Raw genomic sequence first — 26,251 nt, forward strand, 5'->3', positions numbered from 1 at the left:
TATCTCGTCTCCTTCTGGGTGTTGCAAACATATGCACTAACTTATAATACCCTGTTCCACAGTGTGGCGCAGGGTATAAAAATGATGGAAAAACTAAAAACACTAAGTTGGCCAAGAAAGTATATGAAAATAGTTACGTTTTTAATTAAAATAGTTAATTGAGTTTTGCCATCAACATCAATTAAAATTCGTTGATTGAGTCAAAAAAAAAACGTTTGTGTGAATGCGGTTTGATGCCAGTTAATATTAGGTTAGGTATAGTGCCTTCACGATATTTTAGGCTATTCAGTCCATTGTGATACCACATGTATGGAACTTCTCTCTTATCAATGAGTGCCATCCGATTCTATGTTTAGCTCAATGACAAGGGACCACCTTCGGCATCAGCATTGTCACTTGTTATTGCAGTCATTCACAAGAATTCGCAAGAATTAATTTTTATTTTAACGAAAAAATCCAGATAGTCTAGCTCTCTCAATTTCAGTTTGTACTTCTTATTCAAGAGTACTATATTGCCAAATTTTAAGTTAACTCCATTGAAGGTTGGGATTTGGAATATCGGATTTCAATAAAAAATACGATGTTTATAAAAAAATATATAAAAGATAAATTAAAACAACTTCTACTGTACAGAAATAAAAAACTCTCTATACGTGTTGAGTGCTTATAAGACACTGATTTATTCTAAAAAATATTCAACCTTATATACTAAATTTTAAACTAGCTACAATCTAAATATTCTTAAAAAGTATGAAAGATAAGAACATGAATTGTACTTGTTACCCCTTAATAAGATTTTATGGCCACATCGTCATCGCCGTCATCAGCTACCGCTGCATATCCCAGCAAAAAAAGCGTCGCCAAAAAAGTAGTGAAAATGTTCTTTTTGGATCCGGAAGTGTTTCAAAATTGGCGCAGAAACGATGAATTTAAAATGGACTTGTCATAAAACGGATGTCCACATTTTCTACAGCCTTTGCACTGAATTTGCATCACTTTTTAGGATGTAATCTGAATTCAGTGTTTTGGATGTTAATTAAAAAATTATGTGATATTTTTCCAAATAAATAATTTTTATAATTTTTTATGATTTTTAATGCATTCTAACGCATGTCTGAAACGTTTTACCTCAAATATTTTCAAAAATTCGCAAATTTTCTAGAAGAAATTTAGCATTTTTATCACCAAAATTTTAATAATTTGTTCCATGTTATTAATTCTTACTCTGTTTTTAACTTATTTGAAACAAAAAAGGTTAAAATTACCCATTAAAAATATGAAAAAAGCGAGTTATAAAAATTGAATTAAAAGAACTCCGGTGTTGTTAAAATAAAGAACATCTTTGAGAGGAAACTTTTGGAAGTGTTTTTAAAGTTGTGCCTTTAGAAGAACTTCCAAATTTTTTTGCTGGGTTGTAATGCGTTTTCATCTTTATTTTAATCGCCTGTCAAAAACCTTATCTATCCTAACTACACATATCGCAGATAGCACATGTTTAGAAGTCTAAACATCTTAGGATACTTATATTTATTTATACTTATATTAATTTTATACATTATATTTAATTTATATCTTCCCGTTATAAGCGGATAGTTTTAAAGATTGTATGATATTTTTCGTTATTCGGTCACTTTTTTGCAGCTCCATTAGGCTTTAACTCTGAGTTAGCAGAAGTAAATTAAATCCATCAAGTTCCTAAACACCATTTTCATGAAGTTTCAACCTGTCTATATATTCCTATTCCAGTTAGGAACTTCTTAACTGATGAAATTTTTTCAGTTCAATTTAACCAGAATTTAAAGTTCGTTGGTCCCATCAGTACTTAGCCTTATCAGCCGGTAATTAAATAATTAAAAAAGTACAAGGAGAACTTTGCACTCATTTTCATTTCTACATTTGTTTTTTAAGTGCATCATTTAATTATCTACAACGAAATATAAAATAAATATGGTTTTAATACACCACATTGAAAATGTTGTGAATTCTATGAGATTTTATCTGACCTTACACACTGCACTTTCTTTGTTTTATAAATCTATTTTGAATGCCCTGCGCTATTTTATTATGTTTTTCTTGGTCGGAAAATGCCGACTTGCCCAATAGAAACATAATTTTTATACCCTTCACCACTACTGTGGTACAGGGTATAATAAGTTTGTGCATTTGTATGTAACGCCAAGAAGGAAAAGTCTGAGACCCATCGTTTAGTATACCGATCGTCTTAGAATTAAATTCTGAGTCGATTTAGCGATGTCCGTCTGTCTGTCTGTCTGTCTGTCTGTCTGTCTGTCTGTCCGTCTGTCTGTTGATGTATTTTTGTGTGCAAAGTACAGCTCGCAGGTTTAGTCCGATTGTCCTAAAATTTGGTATAGGGTCCTGTTTCGGCTCAAAGACGATCCCTATTGATTTTGAAAAAAATCGGTTCAGATTTAGATATAGCTGCCATATATATATTTTTCACCGATCTGGTCATAATTGGCGTGTATATCAACCGATCTTCCTCAAATTCCGTACATCCCAATATTTTATGAGTCTCGAAAAACTTGCAAAATATCATCCAAATCGGTTCAGATTTAGATATAGCTCCCATATATAGCTTTCGCCCGATTTACACTCCTTTGTCCACAGAGGCCAATTTTTTGCTCCGATTTAGTTGAAATTTTGCACAGGGAGTAGAATTAGCATTATAGCTATGCGTGTCAAATTTGGTGAAAATCGGTTCAGATTTAGATATAGCTCCCATATATAGCTTTCGCACGATTTACACTCATATGACCACAGAGGCCAATCTTTTACTCCGATTTAATTGAAATTTTGCACAGGAAGTAGAATGAGCATTGTAGCTATGCGTGCCAAATTTGGTTGAAATCGGTTCAGATTTAGATATATCTCCCATATAAAGCTTTCGCCCGATTTACACTCATATGACCACAGAGGCCAATTTTTAACTCCGATTTAGTTGAAATTTTGCACAGGGAGTAGAATTAGCATTGTAGCTATGCGTGCCAAATTTGGTTGAAATCGGTTCAGATTTAGATATAGCTCCCATATATATGTTTTTTTGATATCGACAAAAATGGTCAAAATACCAACATTTTCATTGTAAAATCGTAAAAATGACTCTAATTTTCCTAAACTTCTAATACATATATATCGAGCGATAAATCATAAATAAAATTTTTCGAAGTTTCCTTAAAACTGCTTCAGATTTAAACGTTTCCCATATTTTTTTACTAACATTGTGTTCCACCCGGCTTAAATTTTGAGTCTATAGATTAGTAGAAGTCTATCAAATTCTGTCCAGATCGAGTGATATTTAAATGTATGTATTTGGGACAAACCTTTATATATAGCCCCAAACACATTTGACGGATGTGATATGGTATCGAAAATTTAGATCTACAAAGTGGTGCAGGGTATAATATAGTCGGCCCCGCCCGACTTTAGACTTTCCTTACTGGTTCATTTTCAAAGAAAACCTAATATGCTTGCACTTAAAGTTATGTGCTAAAAATTTAAGTTCCAAACAGGCCCCAAAAAAATGTTTGGGTCCATTTTCATTACGAAATTTTAGAGCCCATTTCCACTATATAGTAGAACCCCAAAAAAATGAAATACCACCCCAAAAATTATCCAAAATTCGTGTTGTTGTATCGCATATAATTATTGGGATACATTTTCATTTAGACAAAGTGGGACTCATTTTTATGGGGCCCATATTCAGAAACATTGATATCATGTGTCGATCTAACCCTTGATGTCCATCCGCCCGTCCATGTATTTTGTATTTGCAGGATTGCGGTCGCATTTATTGACCGATTTTGATTAAATTTGGTACACAGCGTTTTTTGTTTGAATTTTGAAAAAAATCGGATCAAATTTAGATATAGCTGCCATATACTCACCACTCTTTAGGTGTGTAAAAATTCAGCGAAATTGGTTCAGATTTTGATATAGCTCCCATATATACCCACCAACAAATGCATCGCCAAAAAAGTAGTGAAAATGTTCTTTTTATATCCGAAAGTGGTGCAAAATATCCACTTGAATTTATCATAAGAAGGATGTCCACCATTTCAACAACAGTTGCATTGAATTTGCATCACTTCTTAAGGAATGAATCTAATTCAGTGTTTTGGATATGAATTAAAAATTTTGTGATATTTTGCCAAATAATTAATTTTTAAAATTCTTTATTATTTTTAATGCATTCTAATGTTTGTCTGAAACGTTTGACGTCGAATATTTTCAAAAAATCGTAATATCTCTAGAATGGATGTAGCATTTTTTCGACAAAATTTAAATAATTTGTATCATTTTATTAATTCTTACTCCGTCTTAACGTATTTGAAACAAAACAAGTTAAAATTACCCATTAAACATATGAAAAAAAGCGAGTTATAAAAAAATTAATTAAAGGAACTTCCTGTGTAGTTGTGCCTTTGGAAGAACTTCCAAATTTTTTTGTTGGGTATGTATTGCCAATGTTCCAAATCTTGGCTATAATAGCCTTATTTAATAACCGATCTTACTCAAAGTTGGCCAAATGTAATCTTCTGTTGTAATAACTATATGTGCAAAATATCATCCAATTCGGTTCATATTAAGATATAGCTCCCATATATATGTATCGTATTAAACGATCTTACTACAAGATAACCTGCACGGACGAAAAAGACTGTTGGAACTTTTTTAACACAATATTTTTAAGTTCATAAACTAGCATAAAATGTTTGAGACATGTTAAAACATATTATGTTTGGGACAAAAAATGTTTGTAAATATAATATGCTTAGATGCAAACATATATTAATTTGGAAATAGCCTATGAACATATATGTATTTAGAAAGAGAAACCTAGAGAGTATGCTGCAAGTAAAATAATGGAATTAACCAATTGGCGCCTTAAAAATATATCCACACAAAGAAAATTTCATTAAAATTTTTTACTACCAGTGTATGCCCTAAGGTGAAACATAATATGTTTGAACAATACAAACAATATTTTGTTTGGACCAATCCTGAAAATATATATGCTTGAAGCAAAATGTGTTTGGGCTATATGTTACAGAAGCGATTTTTTTGGAGGGTGTGCTGTAGTATCAACCAAACCTGCTAAATATCATCCAAATCGGTTCAGATTTAGCTCTCATAAATACACCCAGAGAAGGAATATGATCACCTCAAATATGTTTTAAGAGCAAAATGTTATTTTTGAGTGGTGACCATGTAACATGGTTTTCGCAACCATGTTATATTTATTAACCGATCTTACTCAAAGTTAGCACAAGGTAATCTTCTATTAAATTAATCAAACCTGCATTATATCATCTAAATCGGTTCAGATTTAGTTATAGCTCTGATATATATGTATCGTCCGATTTTCCCAATTTCACAAATTTCGCTACATTATCCACACTAATTAAGCGAATTCCTCTGTTTTTTTACACTGCACTCAATATTAGTGGCATAGTTACTCTTTAGGTGCAAAACCAAGAATTGATCCCTTTATCAAGTATGTACCCTTTAAAATACTTAGATGTACTAATTTAGTAAAGTGGTTTAGGGTATGATATAGTCTTTACTTTACTTACTTGTTTCTATGTAAATTAAAAAAATTCGTTCATTTATGTAAACGGTGTATCTTAATTGTTTCAACTATCACTTGTTGTACAAGGAAGCTATCATCAACTATTTAAACCAAAGGTTTCGCCAATTGAAAATGCCACAAACCCACCGCTAGCAAACATTCGAATGGTCCAAGGTGGTACCAATCAAACCCCCCCACAATCAATCTATCTATCAGGCCTTGTCACAAGCACATTACACACCACTTGAGATGAATGTTTGCCACTTTGTAAAATTTACTATGAGCAGTTGGTCATAAATTTAAGGGGTAAGTCGCGAGTGTGCGAATGACGTTATATTTGATTACAATCGATTGTGGATTTAATAGCTTCGAACTTCAAAGGCTTGTTTCAATTGTAGACCTTTGAATCTCTATGTTGTTTATTAAATTTGGTTTCATTTGTATCTTTGCAGGAAGACATGGTGTGCCTCTCGTGCACGGCAACGGGAGAGCGCGTGTGTCTGGCCGCTGAAGGATTTGGCAATCGTCATTGTTTTCTTGAGAACATTGCCGATAAGAATATACCACCCGATCTATCACAATGCGTTTTCGTCATTGAGCAGGCATTGTCGGTGCGTGCCCTGCAAGAATTGGTAACGGCGGCAGGATCCGAGACTGTAAGTATTCGTTATCCTCTGGAATATGTGGATAGTCTTCTTCTGCCTATCAATAGCTTATACACATACATACAAATGTGCAACCCAGTCGCAACGAAACACCACACATGCCCATATAACATACAAACAATCGGGGTTTCCGAAAAAAGAAATGCAGTTTTTACCTAAAGGGCACGATGGAAGGAAATGTACCAATGCCACAAGAAAACCGTCATAACGTTTTTTTTGTGAAAAGTTAATTTTTTATTTTAATTGGGTTTCTATAGAATATGAGAAATACATTTGTTTTAAAATTCAATAGCAATAGTTACTGCCTTACTACAGTTTGTGTAAATGATACACTGAAAACAATATTGTTGTGAGGTCAAAGATTTCCTGTCTTTGATACACGAACGAGTGTTTTGCTTAGTATAGTTAAGTAGTTCGACTTAAAAGTGGGCATATTTACAAGAAAGAAAATTTTGTTGGATTAAGGTCAACTTCGACTGAAAAGTTCGTCAAAATTAATAAAATCTTTAAAATTGTTGGATTTTTTATCTACAATATAAAGCTAAAATGCGTTCAAAGGAAAAATCGGTCAACAATTTATTTTAAAGACGTGTTTTACTTGAAATATAGCATAATTTCTACTTGAAATCCAGTCGAGTTTTTATAGTATTCTGATAGCGCATGAACCAAAAAAAAAAAAAAACAAGAAATAAACTCAAATTTGTCTCCTAGTATTCAAGTATAAAAAATCTAATTTTAAAGAGAATTGTATCTTAGAGGTATCCCTATATTTTTATACTGAAAAAATCTTACTTAAGTTATTTTGGTATTGATTCCAAACCAAAGAAAAGAGCAATTACTCTAAGGAAACATTTAAGAAGCAGTTAAAGTTTAAAATTAGGTTTTGCGTATTTGATACTGGGATCCAAATTTTCACTGAAAACAAACAGCGAACCCACCAGGAATAAAAATTTTGTTTAATTTTAGAAAATTCAGATGATTTTTAGAAAATTTTAACTAAATAGCATTAAAGGCGCTGCCATCACGCCAATATCACAAAAATAAGTAAGTAATTCAAGGCAATTTATTAGACATAATTACACGCAGAGAAGAAACATGGTTGTCACAATCATATTTGAAGAGCAAAATAATATGATAGGAGCTATTTTTGCGGCGACCATGTAACATTTTAACCTGCAACCATGTTTGCTCAGTGAACATGGTTCTAAAAAAAATACAATTGTCCTAATCTAAAATGTTATTATATTGATAAAAAGAATTTTGTTTGAATGAAAAGACAATGGTCACGATTTAAAATGTTATTGTATTCATTCAAAATGTTTTTCTTCTAGTTAAAAGAACATGGTCACAACCTAAGATGTTTTGATCTTTATGAAAAAACTTTTTTCGTCGTCGAAAAAAAAGGACGCCACTTAAGAAAAGAAAACACAAAATTAACTTTATTTATTTGTTTTTATTTCTTTATAAACTAATTCATTGTTTATTTGTATTTATAATGCCGTTCAAACAAACATCATATATTTTTACACACTCTATTTTAATTCAATTTAAACAATAAGTAATCATTCCATATTTACTGCATGCCCGTCAAATGTACAAACGCAGACATCATGTAACTGCAAATAAAAATAAATGATACCATATAGCAAAATGCAGAACAAAAAACAGGTACATTTTTTCAATTACACTTTCCTTTTTGTCTTCACATAAAACCACGTGCCACTTCTGAATAAATAAATTAACACAAAATACAGTAAATCCGTATTCTCCGTCCATTCCAAGAAACAATGAACACACGACTGACGCGCAAAATGAAAATCGTGTGGACCTGCTCAATAAATGGTCTTTATGGCCATGTAATGGTTCTAGACATGTCTATACGTAACCTATAAAAATACTTTTTTCTCTGCAAAAAAAGTAAAAAAATTGAATGGTTAGGTACATGATTTTCCCGACCATTTAATGGTCTCAATTTCTATCATTTGAATGATAGAACATGTTTGCGGTATTTGAGAACCATTCAAATGCTTATTGCCACCATATATTTTTCTCCGCTCGAAAACTATTTTTACAAAGGCAAAATACATGGTTTTCGCGGCAATTACATGCTCTAGATAAGCATTAAATGGATGCGACAACCATGTCCAAACATGGTTTTTCTGTGCGTGTATATTTCTTTCACTTTTTAAAGAAAATTTTGTAATTTGAAGGAAAAAATTTGTATTCAAAATTGCAAGAATGTCTTTGGTGCCATTTGAAGTTCAAGATGGGCGCATTTGTAGTAAAATTTACAAATTTAAAAAAATAATGAGCTATTTTGTGATAAGCAAGAATTTAGTAAATCTTTATCCTTCATTTGTGTAAAATTTTATACCGTTTTTTAGTTCATTTACTAACGTACGCAAAAAAACTTTTTCCAAACATAATAATTCCATGAACTGAAATAAAGTTAAATCGGCTTTAGTGAAATAGAGGGTCACTTTTTTTTTTTTGGAGTGTTAACATCTTAGGTTTTCTATCTGGTTTCTTCAGTTAAAATAAAAGTTATTCACGAATGTATTAACCGCAACTTAAAATTCGACTTCAAGTATAAATTTTGTCATTTTCAAGTAAAACGCGTCTTTAGCATAAAGTTTTTAAAGACTTCTCCTATTTTTGAACGTTTATTAGCTTTTAGCTATCAAGATACGAATAGTCAATAAATTTAAATACGACTGTACTAATTTTGAGATTCTTTCCGAATCAATAAAACCAAGTAGACATTTGAAAGTTTAATATACGAACTTTAGAACAAAACACCTTTAATGATAAGTTTTTCAATTTGTGAACATGAAATCATTAGGCTTACGAAAATATATTTGTCTTTAACACGAAATTGAAACAAGTGTTTAAAGGAATATATCGATTTTCATGAAATTGAATAAGTTATATTTACAACTGATATATTAAGGGATTCTCACCAGAGAGAGTCTATCGTGGAAAAAGTTTTTATTGTTGAGCCGAAACTGGGATCGAATCCATGACCTTTTATGAATATGGCTCCTTGATGCAATGGTTAGCATGCTCGTCTTGCATACAAAGGGTCATGTGTTCAATCCCATTTTCGGCCAAACACCAAACAGTTTTTCAGTGGTGGATGGTCCCCTCTCACTAATGCTGGTGATATTTCTAAGTGTTTCATTGCCTCTCGGCTCGCGGCAGCACTCATTTATAAGAAAGAAGTTCACCACCTGTGGTACCACAATGGACTGAACAGTCTAAGTGAGCCAAACTAACGGGCTGCCACTAAACCAAGCCTATCATTTCCATTGCACCAAGGTTACCACACTATCAAATCGGGTTTTACGCAGTTACACCATAAATTGGCCCAAAATACTATATTTATAATCTCCTACGACCTAATGGAATAGGAAGTGTTGATGCAAAAGTTTAAGCTGATATTCATATTCTTTCGAAAGTTGGGATGACTTTGGAATGAAAGTTCGGACGAATAGACATAGCAAGTTTTCCCTAGTGATCCAAAACAAAAAGTTTGTGGGAATAGCAAAATATGTAAAGGGTGATTTGTTAAGAGCTTGATAACTTTTTAAAAAAAAAAAACGCATAAAATTTGCAAAATCTCATCGGTTCTTTATTTGAAACGTTAGATTGGTCCATGACATTTACTTTTTGAAGATAATTTCATTTAAATGTTGACCGCGGCTGCGTCTTAGGTGGTCCATTCGGAAAGTCCAATTTTGGGCAACTTTTTCGAGCATTTCGGCCGGAATAGCCCGAATTTCTTCGGAAATGTTGTCTTCCAAAGCTGGAATAGTTGCTGGCTTATTTCTGTAGACTTTAGACTTGACGTAGCCCCACAAAAAATAGTCTAAAGGCGTCAAATCGCATGATCTTGGTGGCCAACTTACCGGTCCATTTCTTGAGATGAATTGTTCTCCGAAGTTTTCCCTCAAAATGGCCATAGAATCGCGAGCTGTGTGGCATGTAGCGCCATCTTGTTGAAACCACATGTCAACCAAGTTCAGTTCTTCCATTTTTGGCAACAAAAAGTTTGTTAGCATCGAACGATAGCGATCGCCATTCACCGTAACGTTGCGTCCAACAGCATCTTTGAAAAAATACGGTCCAATGATTCCACCAGCGTACAAACCACACCAAACAGTGCATTTTTCGGGATGCATGGGCAGTTCTTGAACGGCTTCTGGTTGCTCTTCACTCCAAATGCGGCAATTTTGCTTATTTACGTAGCCATTCAACCAGAAATGAGCCTCATCGCTGAACAAAATTTGTCGATAAAAAAGCGGATTTTCTGCCAACTTTTCTAGGGCCCATTCACTGAAAATTCGACGTTGTGGCTCGTTAGTAAGTCTATTCATGATGAAATGTCAAAGCATACTGAGCATCTTTCTCTTTGACACCATGTCTGAAATCCCACGTGATCTGTCAAATACTAATGCATGAAAATCCTAACCTCAAAAGAATCACCCTTTATATGTTAGAGCTGTGCAAGTGACACGAAATTGTCGTGACTCAGGAACATTTTCGTGATTCGTGCGTGAGTCGTGAGTAACGCTCATGACAACAACGTGAGTGTACGTGAGCGTGATTAGCAAACCAAAATGTCGTGCGTGAGCGTGAGTCACGAAAATAATATCTTCGTGAGTGTGCGTGAGTAACGAATTACACTCACGAAAATATTCCTGCTCATCAACATAAAACGTTTAAGAGTTAAATTCAATTACAATTTTAGTGACATCTGGGATGTTAAGAGTTTTAATAACACTCTCGATTTTATTAATGCTCATGTTTTCAGATACTTCGGTAAATTAATCATAAAATTATTCGTGAGTCACGGTATTTTTCATGAGTCAAGACGTTTTCGTGCGTGAGTACAAATTTTCTTTTCGTGAGTGTGCGTGAGCGTGAGTCCTATCAAAAAATATCGTGTGTGAGTGTGCGTGAGAATGATTTTTCAGTCGTGAGTGTTCGTGAGCGTGAGTAAACTATTACTCACGTGCACACCTTTAGTATATGTATGATATTTATACTATAAAGAATCCGGGAATTCGTGGACAAGAACATTCTTTTGATTTCCGGGAAGAGTTGAAAATTCCCATTAAAAATAAAATATTCCATATATATTCGACTCTTCAAGTCTCTTAGGTTAAAGTGCCAGCCCGATTTAGTTTGTGATTGTGATATCAAGTCCCTTAAAATACACGTACTTTATAGAAATAATTTACTTTAGTCAAATGTATTTATTCCAAGTATGTATTAAAGTTTACAAGTAAAATTATTATCAACTAAGTCATTATCATTTTTTTCTAAAATATAATTGAATCAATCTAAACTTTAAAGATGTAAACATTTTATTTTGCGTTTATATAAAGACGTATAAACATAATATAATAATATTCTAGCTGGCATAGTTTAATTGCATTTAAAACATGCTCTTACTTTTACATTGTTTAATTACATTTAAATCGTATTATTTTATTTTATTTTATTTAAAGTATATCAGCTAATGGTTTTTTTTCAAAATTCAATTAAAGAATTCACCAAAAAACCCTGACCTATATATATTCAAAAATAAATTTAATATAGACGAAATAGTTTGGCAAATTCTTAAAGGCATTGGTATATGTGTGGAAAATAATACCACTCTTCCTTCTCTATGCCAAAAAGGAAACGAAAAAAATCTTCTACGTACATCGACTGACCACAACAATAATCCAACAATCTTGGGTGTTGTTTAATGGTTTGTGCAAGTGGCGCGTAGTGGTGGTTCAAACATAAACAAGCCTGCTGCATAAATATATACACTCACTTACACATACACTCACACTATCATAGTTTACGAGTATCACATCAATTAGCGCATATCCTGCTGCATCCTGAAAAACCAACTCACAGTATCACCAATAAAGACAAAAGCATATGCATCCATGAACCAAATATAGATGTGGTGCAATGTATGGGTGCTTGGTGGGTGTATGTGTATGTGTGTGCGTGTGAAGTGGACTTGTGTGTACGTGTATGCACGAAATGGGTGGTTTTAATGTGGTTTCCGTTAAATCATATTAAACTATTAAACCAGTAGATGTTTCCCTTGGGACTGACACCATGCTCACTTGTAGACCGATTTACCGAAACGAGAGAAGCAATGATAAAGAACAACAAAAAAGCCGGGAGTAAAATAACGAAAACAATCCTTTTATGCCGCACAATTAAATTTAAGCCATTTTAACAGTTTCTTTTGTCCGTATCGTTGATGTTACTGTTGCTGTACTGTATTCGCGTGCACTCATTTGGCAACTTTTATTCTCTCGCACTTTCACTATGGCTCAGTTAAGCACACACTAATACATATGACTGATGTTTACACTATTCGTCTTTTATTTATCCAATTTACCATGTTTATCTTATTTCTTTGTTTTTTTTTTTCTTTCATACAAATTGTGTATCCTCGCATATCGTTTGGCGCTTAATACTCCAACAACCAAAAATAAATTCTCCCTAATGAAAACTCATCCACCTCCTCCAACACACCCAACACATTCATCCTTTTGGAACCGAAATTGGCGGAATTTGGATCAATGGCTACACGAACCATAAAACTAAATTTCAAAATTGTCCATTGTTCTCTTAATTTCATGAATATCTTATCGATTATACGTTGTCTCATCACTGATCTTACACATCTACTACTAAATGCCTCCGAACTTTTGCAAATCCCCAAATCATCGCAAATATTAATTGTTTTGTGAAAATTGTTTCTTTTTTCTCAACATTTCCTTCTTTCTCTCTCTCTATCTCCGTTTTAAAATAATATACAAAAATTCAATGAAAAAAAAAAACAATTAAAAAAATAATTCGAATCAAAAATGCATTTCCAAACCAACCACGAAACATGAAATGTGTCTCATCAGGATCCTCAATTTGTAAGTATACAGAAAGGTTCTACAGAATCACGCACTGATTCGCAATTACTTCGCTTCCATTGACTTTGGCTAACTTGTGTTCAATGTCCTTCTTGTAATTGTCTGGCTCTAGCTACAGCTCTGTATCTTCTGTTAAGTGTTTTTTTTTTTATTATTTTGGTCTAATACTGTGAAATTAATGGCTTAGAAATTGACAAATTTATGTGTAAAACTAAATAAAAATGTTCTATATTAACCGATGTAATTGTAACTGTGGCGTTTTCTCTACAACTTTCTGTATATCTTTTGTATCATTAGAATTATTTACTAACATCCACTATCAGGATACGTTCTATTCGGAAGTGTTATAAAAATGTTTTCACATTTAATATTTTTTATTTTAAAACATATTCAATTCAACTAATCCAATCTATAAAAATATATAATATAATCATCCAATCTATAAGACATTTAAAATTTGTTAATTTATTCATTAAATATTTTTCGATTTTTTATAGACCTTCATGAATAATTTATATTTATCATATGTTCATGCTGTTGAAGGTGATTCCATCACAGATTTAATTACAAACAAACCTACTATGTGAGAAATTGACACGACCCGTACTTTATCTATAGAGTCGTACTAGGTTATCTTAGCTTATAATAGCATTCTGCGACTTCAGGCTGTTATGCGATAACACAGATTTTACCAAAAACCCATTGGTTTATATTAAGCATTTTTTTTTTCTGAAGAACAAATGGCTTTACGCCGCCCATATGACATATATTGATATTTCAAAGAAAATAATACTTTCCTCCGGAACGAAATTTTAGGCAAACGTAATTCCCCTTTCTTCTAAAGTATACTCCCAAATATATGATAAATTATTCAACGATTGTCTTTAATTTTTTACATGTTTTTAAAGAAACAAATCTTCACTTGTCTAAAATTTCATTCCGAGTATTTCAGCCAAATGTTGTATTTGATATATCGTTTGTAAGAACTCAGTTATAACTCCGGAATAAGTTTAAGTGGGTATGAGCTTGGTATTTGCTAGTGACAGTTTCTAATATGTCCCTTTGACAAGTAAGTATTAAACTGAGAGATATTTGGCAATATATAGCCATTCTTGCGATATTTTAGAGAACACAAAATACTACTTGCTCATCCGATTTGGAACCATCTACCTATCTAGAATATCCTTCAACCGTGTTTCAAACTTCGTCTTAAGAAGAGATTTCGTCAGAGTATAAATGCATAGTGGTTGGAAATCTGACTTTGTTTTGGGTACAACATTGTGCCTGTGGTCTTTCTGAACGATTTCTGCGAAAGCTACACCCAGAGAAGGAATATGATCACCTCAAACATGTTTCAAGAGCAAAAATGTTATTTTCTCGCCAAACATAACATGCTTTTCGAAAACATATACATAATTTCTGAGAAAATAACATGGTTGCGGCGAACATGTTACATGGTCACCATCCAAAAATAACATTTTACTCTTGAAATATGTTTGAGGTGATCATATTCCTTCTCTGGGTGTACGTAAGATTCACTTGTTCGCAGATTTCACATCCGTACCTTCTTTTGCCAGAAAAGCCGCTGTGCAATGGTTAGTTTGCCCGCTTTGCATACAAAGTGTCGCGAGTTCAAACCCACCTTTGACCACACATCAAAAAAATTTCAGCTGTGCATTATCCATACTCAGTAATGTGGATGACATATCTGAGCTTATCTAAGCGAGTTCATTGTAATGTGAAATGCCGTTCGGGTGTAGCTACAAAAAGGAGGCCCCATGTCATTGAGGTAAACACAGAATCGTGAAACACTCATTGATAAGAGAGAAGTTCACCACTTGTGGTATCACAATGGACTGAATATTCTAAGTGAGCTCAAAATAACTACACCTCTCCTAACCTAACCTTTGGATTATATAAGATGATGAATTATATACATACAGAATAGAGGAATTATATATAAATCATATGTTAAACCACCTTCACAGCATTCTCTGATTTAGACATAAACTCGCTAGACCCTCTTTGCACCACTTAGGTAACAAATTTTTCAATAGTGCCATTAGCCATAATTACACTAGTTTACAAAATAAATTTTTTTCATATACATTTGATGAGAGGTGATTTTTTTGATCTGCTGAATTCGAATTTTTTTTTAAACGACCGAAAATATCAACAACGATATAATCGTACATTTCTAACTCGAGATATAATTTGTTTAGTGAAAAAAGAGCGACAAAGTACAAATAACGGGATATCTGAAAAACTGCCCCGTAACATTTTTTTTAATTCAGCAGAGCAAAATACATAAGAAAAGCCACCTCTCATCAAATGCACATTTTCAGTGTAAACTAGTGTTATTAATATTTTACATTTAAACTGGGATACACCGAAAAAAAAGTGAACTGTTTTATAGGAAGAATGGAATGGAATAGGAAGACTACCACGCACGAAAATTGAACTAAATTTTTCTCCACATTTTGAGATTTCCACAAAGCATTGTTTAAACCAGGAAATTTTAATGCCCTGTTGTACTTTTTAAATGCAGTTCACGAAATTACATCATCTCATAGAAGAAAAAATTAACTAAAAGTAAAGAAGAAAATCATTGGCGCCAAATCATGAACATTTTTAAACCATAGAGTAGTTCATTCTTACTATTTTTGGGAATCGTACGAAAATTTTCATTTGTTTTAGTTCATATTGAACTTATGTGTTCGGCCATGGAACTTTATACTCACGTTTAGTTCATAAAATGTTTGATACATACTTAAAAAAAAGTGAGATTTCATTAAGCTGTGGAAATTTCGATAAAAATAATAAAATTTAACTACAAGCAAATAATTTTTTTTCCAATAAAAATAAGTTAAATTTAGCGTTAGTTTAACTACGGAAATTTTTGTTTATTTTGGTATTTAGTTAAAATTTTCGTTCCGGAGAAAAGAAAATATTTTTTTTCTGTTTGTATAAAATTGAATCAGACAACAATGGAAAAACAAACTTAATTTCATCCTCTTATACATCTTTTAACAATAAAAGCATTTAGAGCATTCTAAAAATATCACTATTACTTTTCATCGAATACTAACCTCCAACTCATTCCACATTGATGTGACATTATAACTTAACTTTGTTTACGTCTTGTTAAATTCTATTAACCAAAAATATGTAAATAATATAACCCAATATGCTCAGTCATTTCGATTATCCAAGAACCTTTAACCCTTCTACAACCGTCAAAGAGGTAGTGTTGATAGAATCGAACCACTAATAGAGATAAGTTTTTATGCGTACTAAGACCTCATCCCCACAAACCAAGTCGTACTGAATTTTTTACACTATCCATTTCCTTATACTGGTACGTCGCTATCTAATGACCCAATCCACCCAACATTTTACTCGTGAACTTGTCACCTTTTTTTATACGTAAAATGTTTGTTGTTAAATCAAACTGTGCACAATGGGTAGTTGCTGCAAAAGTTGAATGTCGCCGAAACACACGAAAATATTAACGCACTAAAAATGATCAGAGTCGAAACCTGTTCTTCTTCATACCTTTCTTTTAACTTGTAAGAAAGGGCAATTTCGTTTGTCTAAAAAAGTGTTTTTTACTGGTCGTTAAGTTTTTATTTGTAAATAAAGCTCACAAATGACGTTAAATTTTTTAATGTTAGGGACAATTTTTCCTTCTTCACATTGCAGTGAATGCAGCAATGTCACCATCATTACAGACCACCATCATAACCCACCGCTGAAAAACTTTATGGTGTTTGGTCGAAACTGGGTTTGAACCCACGACCCTGTGTATGCAAGGTGGGTCAATGTTGACATTAATCTACTTCTAGAATCCATCGAAAGTCTTTAGCAACGCTTTGTAGGAACAAAGAAGAGAAATAAATCAATTAACTGATGGAATTGCACTAGTTTTAAATGTTCCTTAGATATTATAATAGAATGAATTTAGAAAAAAAGTTTCAGAACAATACCCGAATTAAACCTTTTTTGGTGATATTTTTTATATTTCTAATAAATAAAGAAACTGAAATTCATACAATAAACTATTCGCCTCACTGCTTACAGGGCAACTATCAGAAAGTTTAATTATTTATGGAATTGAATTTCAAAATTAAACTTTATTTACTTTTTTAAAATATTTGTTCGAATTCGTAGGGAAAATTGTAGAGAAAACATTTTTGGGCGTAGGGAAAAAGAATTTTTTGAAGTTGCGTATGGAATTTTCAAAAATCCTCCTGGCATCACTGGTTCACGCCACTTCTAAAGATATCAACGAGACAATGTACATTCGACATACAAAAATTCGACACTTACACCATATTGAAGTGACCTCGATCTAAATTGCGGCTAGTTTTCATCACAAACGTTGGTTTAGAATATTACACAGTAGGTTTCGCCCGATTTTAGCCCTCCTTATTTAGTATCCCGAACTTAATAACTCTTAAGCTCTGATCTAAAAACATTTTTAAAAATATAAACTCGTTTAGTTTTAAACAACTTTTAATTTTAGATTCAATCACAACCCATTGTGCACTGTGTCAAATGTTTCTTCAACCACGACCAATTCAAAACGAAAATAGATGTTGAAGCCAAAAACTGAAATTCTTTCAGTCGATGATACTAAGTTGAAATGACCGTAATAACATTGATTTTATTTTTCTTCTTTTTGGTTTGCCTCTCTACAATTTTCCTTTGCCATTGGAAATTTATTCGGAGCAGGGCAAAGGAACAGGATCCGGCCATAGGACTTTGCTCTATGGCAATGCTATACTATTGCGTCACAACAACAGCGACATGGTAAGATCACATTCACATAGCCCACAAACAGTTCCGTCCCATCTGTGCAGACAGAAATGGGAATTGAACGTAATCCATGACAATTGAATTGATACCTTATCTTTTTGGTCGTTTGTCCTTTTCGTGGTCCGTGCTCCGTGTTGCTTGTGTGCAAAACAATAACATCCGTTGGATGTGGCGATGACTACGACGACAATATCGAAATCCATATTGGTTCAAACAGTACCTTGCCTGCCTTTCGACATCATCGTCCAACGACAAATTATCCTTCGACGTTGGTCTACAAGAGCATAGCCAAGGTGAGGCTTGCTGGTGGACTGTGCATCCTGCTAGCAAACAGCGTTCCGAGGGTGAGAAGGTGCGTGTGGGTGACGACTTGATTTTGGTCTCTGTGGCAACGGAACGTTACTTGGTAAGCTAAGCTCGTCGGGATTACGTGTAAGTCAAGTGAGGTGCTTTATTAAATTTCTCATTTCTTTGACATTTGTGCGATGAGTGCAGCATACGACAAAGGAGAACGAGCAATCCATTGTCAATGCCAGTTTCCACGTAACGCACTGGTCTGTGCAACCCTATGGCACCGGTATTTCCCGCATGAAATATGTTGGATATGTGTTTGGTGGTGATGTTCTGCGTTTCTTTCACGGTGGCGATGAGTGTCTAACCATTCCAAGTACGTGGGGACGTGAACCAGGACAAAAGTAAGTATTTTCTTTTTGTCAATCTATTAAATCCAATGTAGTTGGTATTTCTCTTTCCTTTGTAAATTGAAATCGATTGACTGTCAAATGAAAGCAGTCGCAGAAAACTTCGATGTAATATAATGAGGATGATATACATTAGTATTTTACAGGGACCGTTATTCAGAAAATTTTAACTCAAAAACGCTTCATGTTAAAGTCAACGGAGCCTATACTGTCACATACCAATAGGTTCAGCTCGGAAAGCTCTTTCAGAATCTATGGTGATATTAAAAAAAACGCTCCCAACTCTAAAGTTAAGGGTTATTTTTCAACGCAAAAATAAAAGGTCATAAATAAAATTCTTTTCAGGAGTTTTATTTTTTTTTCTTCAGAAAAAAACTCTTTATAGGAGTTTTATTTTTTTTTCTTCGGAAAATAAAACTCTTTTCAGGTGTTTTATTTTTTCCGTCTTAAATAAAACTCATATTCATTTTTTTCTTTTTTAGAGTTTCTTGTTTTATTGAGGGTATCTCATATAAAGATTGTATTAATTTATTTGTTTAATTTAACGAACATCAATTTTTAAATTTTTTGCTTCCCAGAACTCAAAAAGAGGTTTATCAATCGACAAGAGCCTTGGCGAAAAATGATCGATTTCATAGAAAGTTTTTTCTTCCTCATTATCAGTTTCTTCGCGTTATTGTTCCCTGTCAACATGTCAAGTAATTACAATGCTTTACAAATTGTAATTATCAGTTCACCGGCGAAGTATAATTTTCTGAAAAAAATAAAACTCCTAAAAAGAGTTTTACTTATGGCGGATAAATATTTAAAACTCTCATTTTAAGAGTTTCATTCGAGTTTTTTTAGTCACAAAATAACGATTAAAAAACATCTTTTTTGATAGCACTTATAACCGTTACGGTCCCTGGTATTTTGTGAAAAATATTTTACTATCTAATAGTTAAGTTTTCACTCTTTTTGAAAATATTCTCAACACAAGATGTTAGGCGAGGAGGCTGCGGGCCCACTATCAAATCTTTTTACAGGAACACTATATGTGTTACAAAATTCTATCCTATCAATGAGCTATGTTATACTTAATTCTACAGCGAAAAAAACTTGTCCAGGTCTAAAGATTTTGTCTTTACTATGTTAGCATTGATTCTCACGCTCAAAAAAAGTGGGTTCAAACCCAGTTTCGACCAAACACCAAAATGTTTTTCAGCGGTGGATTATCCCACCTCAGTAATGCTGGTGACATTTCTGAGTGTTTCAAAGCTTCTCTAAGTGGTTTCACTGCAATGTGGAACGCTGTTCGGACTCGGCTATAAAAAGGAGGTTATTGAGCTTAACATGGAATCGGGCAGCACTCAGTGATAAGAGAGAAGTTCACCACTGTGGTATCACAATGGACTGAATAGTCTAAGTGAGCCTGAAATATCGGGCTGCCACTATACCTAACCTTGTATAAAAATTGTTTATCTTTACTTTAAGAAAAATGTTCTTTGCTTTAAAGACCTACGACTTTAACAAAAGGACGCAAATTTTCAAAATTTGTGTCCTAAATCTAATCAAAAAAACTTGTGTAGCAGAATTTTATCCCTAAAATTTCTAGTCGTAAAAATTAGTTTGCATAACCTTCCATATTAAAGGATGCACTTTGTATTAAAGTACATTAGAAACGTGTTAACCACTACCTAAATTAGGTTAGGTTAGGTTAGGTGGCAGCCCGATGTATCAGGCTCACTTAGACTATTCAGTCCATTGTGATACCACATTGGTGAACTTCTCTCTTATCACTGAGTGCTGCCCGATTCCATGTTAAGTTCAATGACAAGGGACCTCCTTTTTATAGCCGAGTCCGAACGGCGTTCCACATTGCAGTGAAACCACATAGAGATGCTTTGAAACCCTCAGAAATGTCACCAGCATTACTGAGGTGGGATAATCCACCCCTGAAAAACTTTTTTTGGTGATCGGTCAAAGCGGGAATCGAACTCACGACCTTGTGTATGCAAGGCGGGCATGCTAACCATTGCACCACGGTGGCTCCCACTACCTAAATTAACCACAAGTTAAATTATTTTTTTAAAATAAAGATTTTTGAATGCGTTTTATGTTTATAGACAAAATATAATAAACTTTCGAAAATAAGGACGATTAAGTTTTTTTTGCAAGTCGAACTCAATTAAACCTAATTTGCTTTTATGTAAACATACCAAATTTAAAGTGAGGTCACGTAGCTTTAAGAACAAAGCAAATGCTAAACAAAACTGGCATTCGAGTTTTAAGGACAATAACAATTTGTGTTCACAACAATATGTTTTTAATGCGGAATCAATACCAACATGCACTGAAAAAAATATTTACGTGATATTAAAGATTACGCAAACTAAATTTTAGGATGCAAAATTTACAAAATATTAAGGACACATTTCTTTAAAATAATGTAATTTTAATTAAAATAAAGTTTATAATCTTTGTTTAAAAAATTTTTTTCATTAAATTTAGGACACAATTTTTTTAAATTTGAGTCCCTCCGTTAAAGTCGCATGTCTTTGAACTAAAGTAAAGAAACACACTTTTGATGTAAAGAAATTGTCTTTAAATTAACTGAAATATTGAAACTTTAGATTAAAGATAAAAACGCTTCAAATATAGGCTAAGACTTATTTTAAGGATTTAGCGTCTTTAGTTTAAAGTTTTGTTTTAGGAATTTTTACTTTGAAGTATACATTATAATTTGGATTTTTAAACAGGCATTTGTTTATACGTGAGTACCTTTATTAATAAACCGCGAAAAGAGAATGCAAATTTGATAAATGAGATCTGTATCCTAATTTTAATTTTATTGGTCCTAGATTTAAAGCCAGATAGGTCGCTAAAAAATTTCTTTATTTAAAAGAAGTCGCATCTTTGGCTCGGAATCAATACCAAAATCCTTAAGGGAAGGTCAAAATCTTTGGATCCAAGTAAACTTTTTTTTGTTTTGAGTGTGGGCTACACTCTATTCTAGAGATTGTAGTCCGAAATGATATCGTTTACAGATACAGTCAGAGTTACTATATAACATATATAGTAATTTGCATCATATGGCCATTTAATTTCATGTTAATATTCGGTATCCCTTCTCCATTGTCTGTCTGTGCTTGTTACATATCTTTACATTCGGTGACGGTTTAGAATGCTCTATAGTCGTCAAAGACTTGTGTTAAGCCAAATACATACCGAACTTATAGCCTTTTCACTACAATTTGTCCGAATTCGAACATATTTTAATGTCTTTCTTCCAGACATCACCACCTTCTCTTAGGATGCTAACTTAAATAATGTGCAGTATAATTTATCAAAAAATAACTGAATGATATATATTTTTTCCACTTCCAGCATTGTTGTATACGAGGGAGGCTCAGTCATGTCACAGGCTCGTTCACTATGGCGCTTAGAATTAGCACGAACCAAGTGGACTGGCGGTTTCATCAATTGGTTCCATCCCATGCGAATTCGACATATTACAACTGGACGCTATTTAGGCGTCAACGACAATAACGAATTGATTTTGGTAAGAAGAAGACACATCGAATACCGATTATTGATTACTTATCTATACTACTTCATTACATATCTCTCTCATTGTAGGTTAAAAAAGAAGAAGCTTCCATTGCTACAACGACTTTCTGTCTCAGACAGGAAAAGGACGACGAGAAAAAAGTACTCGAAGATAAAGATTTAGAAGTAATCGGTTCGCCGATTATCAAATACGGCGATACAACCGTCATTGTACAGCACTGCGAAACATGCCTCTGGCTCAGTTACAAGAGTTACGAGACCAAAAAGAAGGGTGTTGGCAAAGTCGAGGAGAAGCAAGCCATTTTGCACGAAGAAGGCAAAATGGATGATTGTCTTGATTTCTCGCGCTCTCAAGAGGAAGAATCAAAAACTGCTCGTGTCATTCGTAAATGCAGCAGTTTATTCACACAATTTATAAAGTAAGTTTGTTTCAATTTTTATTACATTACATTATTTTGAAGTAAGCCTAAAGCATAATACAAAGAATTATAAGTTAGCTTCACTTGCCCAAAAATAACTACAACAATAGGTCAGAACAATGTCAAACTACAAGAGTAGAGCCTTTACTATGTACGAGTAAAGTAGAGGAGCACAAGTAAAATGTTTTGAAATTTTACTGGGCCCTTAGATTAGGTTAGGTTAAGTTAAATTGGCAGCCCGATTAAGATTCAGTTTCACTTAGACTATTCAGTCCATTGTGATACCACATTAACTAAAAGTACCTATTACTTATTACATACTGGGCCCTTGAAAATCACCTGATGTCCTAAGGCTACCTTATAAATTACTTGTACTGTGGTCTATAGTCTTTGAAATTAAAGAAAATTCTCCATACCAAGTCTAGATATCAAACACCATTCACGTGGATGATGAACATTCGCTCCCAAAAACTATTCCAGCTGGTGTACCACATATTGTCTCCAACTTTGTATTCTTTGCTCACATCCAACTTCAAATTGCTACAAAATCAAAACATACGGCTTTAATCACGCATGGTAAAGTCTCAAACGCAATTATCAAGAGAATGGAAAGTTCGTTAACACATATTCCAATATATTTTCATAATTGGAAAATCAAAATAAACGCTGAAAAAACACAAGCAATAATTTTCTCTTTAATAAATCGCCAAAAAGGATCCCCACTAAATCACTTCAGTTTTGTGGTGCTACTATCTAAAAAAATCAACAAAATAACTTTAGATAAAATTCTAACTTCCATCGTTTCAATTCTGCTGTAGATTTCAGGGAAAAATGGAGAATTATACATGATATTGGCGTTGGGAAGTCTAGGTCATCGGGCGGTTATCAAGGTGATCCAAATGACTTGAACGAGATGTTTACTAATATCCCTGCCCCTCCGACGAACACATCCTTCTATGACACGGATGACGGTATAGGAGGAAACTTATCTGAGAGGAACGATTTCGAGTTCAGGTGCGTTACCCAAGATGAGGTCATAGAGAGTTTTTTCATGGTTAAGTCGAATGCTATTGGCCTGGATGGAATGGACCCCATGTTTATACGAATACTGCTCCCTCAACTTATACCTCTTTTCACCTACTTATTTAACACAATTCTGACCTCCAGTACTTATCCCACGATATGGAAGCATGCAAAGATTATTCCGATACCGAAATCTAATTCAGAGTCACGACCCATTGCTATTTTGTGTTATGTTTCTAAAGTGTTCGAAAAGATTTTACATAAGCAGATATATGATTATCTTCTTCGCGGTAACTTGTTATCTGAAAGGCAGTCTGGTTTCCGCAGAGATCATAGTTGTGTGAGTGCACTGATCGAAGTATCGGAGTCAATTAGGAGAAATATTGATGAGAACCATGTTAGTTTTCTTGTACACCCTCAAAAAAAATCGCTTCTCTAACATATGTTCCAAACATATTTTGCAGGAAGCACATATATTATTGGATACTGCCGAAACATTAATATGTTTGTTTTATGTGAGCATATTATATGTTTGGAAGCATTTTGAGTTCAAAAATAGTATATGCTTGAAAGAATTCCTCAAAGAAGATTGTGCTCATTCCCTCACATAATTTTCACTTCAAATGTCTATTCTCTTGGTTCCGAATACTCATTCTAATACTCAAATTAAATAATATTTAGACTTAAGCATATTAAATTTTTGGCCTTATCATGAAACAGTTTTCCGAAACAACATACAAGCGGTTTCACAGAAATTGCTCTCATTTCATTCTCTCGATGTGTTATGTTGATATCTTTTTATTCAACCCTCCCGGTTTCCATCTCTATTTCTTTCTCTATACTAACTCTCTCTCTCTCTCTCTGTCGCTCTCTGAATAAAGTATCACAACATATATACGTTTACTCGAAATTTGTAAATTTATATATGTTTACATTCACACATATTATTTTTATGAAACATTCATGCCCCAAACATAATATATTGTAACATGTTAACATATGTGTCCCAAACATTTTGTGTTAGTTTAGGAACATTACATGTTTGCACTTAAATATATTGTGTTTAAAAATTGTGCCCGAAACACATTTTGTTTATATCGGAACATATGTAAAACATATTTTTCTAACAGTGTACTCTTAGATCACTCAAAGGCTTTCGATACTGTTGATCACAAAAAGTTACACAGTCTCACATAAGTTTACATACCCTTGAGGTTTTTACCTTATAACTAAACATGTTTCTTGTTGTTGTTTATAATCCAGACTAAAAACATCTTCTTGAAAATGGACAAATACTTTGTTTTTCAAATTAATTTACAAAATCTAAAGCATATATATGCATATTTTATTATATTTTAATAATTAAAGAAAATACAATTTCTTAAACCGTATGTAAACTTGTGTAAGACTGTGTATGTCTAAAACTTCAAAGATTTTTCAATTTCTCACCTACTGCTACATCTCTCATAACTTCCTATCTTAACAATCGGTTACAGACGGTTTACACTTTTTCATTGCCATTACCAGTTACGAAAGGGGTTCCACAGGGTTCTATAATTGAACCTCTATTATTATGCATGTACGCAAATGACCTCCCTCTAGAAATAGTCCATAGTCAGATACTTATGTATGCAGACGACATACAAATCTTTTTAAGTAGTCCGGTAGGTGATACTAGTGAGTGTTTGGGGAAACTTAACCACGACCTTGATCGTGTATTTCGATGGGCAACAGCAAATGGTCTGCTACTAAATCCACAAAAGTCTAAATGTTTGATTATACACAAGAATAGAAGGTTCTCTTTGTCCAATGCTGAAATTATGATGAATGGTCAGAAAATCGATGTAGTCACTAGTGCTAAGAATCTTGGAGTAGTATTCAATAGCACATTGAGTTGGTCAAGTCATGTAAACACAGCCGTTGGACAAACATATGCAAAACTACGTGCTTTATGGGCTAATCATTCCTACACACCAGTCAATATTCGACTTCTCCTGGCGAAAAGTGTTTTGTTACCGGGTTTAATTTACGGATCTGAACTCTTCGCGAATTGTGACTCCGTGAGCAAAAATAGACTTAACGTGGCATTCAATAGTATAGTTCGTTATGTGTACGGGTTACGCAGGACCGATCATGTTTCGCATGTTACAAACTCCCTCTTTGGCTTTAGTTTTAATACCCTGCTTAATGTCAAGTCGTTAGTATTTCTACATAAATTGATTTACAAACGGAAACCCAGCTATCTCTATGATAAAATTCGGTTTACCAGATCTGATAGAAATAGGAATATAATACCCTTCATAAGGACAAGTCTTGTATCCGAATGGCAGTTCTTTATTGGCACAATACGTCTCTGGAACACTCTACCACCCGATAAACAATGCATCAGCAACGCATCATCTTTTAAGAAGGGTATTCAAAATTTATTTCAAAATTAGAATATTTATCATTAAAAATTTGCTTGTAGATATAATACAGTATCACAATTTCAATAATACAATGCAATTGAATATTAGAAGTAATTTATATATATATATATATATAT

At 33.4% G+C, this 26,251-nt stretch overlaps 1 protein-coding gene across 16 annotated transcripts in view; it reads left to right on the plus strand.

Annotated features, from left to right (window-relative positions):
* The window catches only part of RyR (Ryanodine receptor), a 169,685-nt gene that overhangs the window by 107,197 nt on the left and 36,237 nt on the right, over positions 1-26,251 (plus strand). For all 16 annotated transcript variants that reach the window (XM_075309540.1, XM_075309545.1, XM_075309537.1 and 13 more), the window contains exons 3-8: positions 6,043-6,246; positions 17,931-18,008; positions 18,232-18,420; positions 18,510-18,709; positions 22,082-22,256; positions 22,334-22,683. In XM_075309540.1, the coding sequence (XP_075165655.1) occupies positions 6,043-6,246; positions 17,931-18,008; positions 18,232-18,420; positions 18,510-18,709; positions 22,082-22,256; positions 22,334-22,683 (1,196 nt within the window). The remainder of the gene's footprint in view (positions 1-6,042; positions 6,247-17,930; positions 18,009-18,231; positions 18,421-18,509; positions 18,710-22,081; positions 22,257-22,333; positions 22,684-26,251) is intronic.

The sequence above is a fragment of the Haematobia irritans genome, chromosome 5 (genome assembly GCF_050003625.1).
Source record: "Haematobia irritans isolate KBUSLIRL chromosome 5, ASM5000362v1, whole genome shotgun sequence".
In the NCBI taxonomy this organism is placed as follows: domain Eukaryota; kingdom Metazoa; phylum Arthropoda; class Insecta; order Diptera; family Muscidae; genus Haematobia; species Haematobia irritans.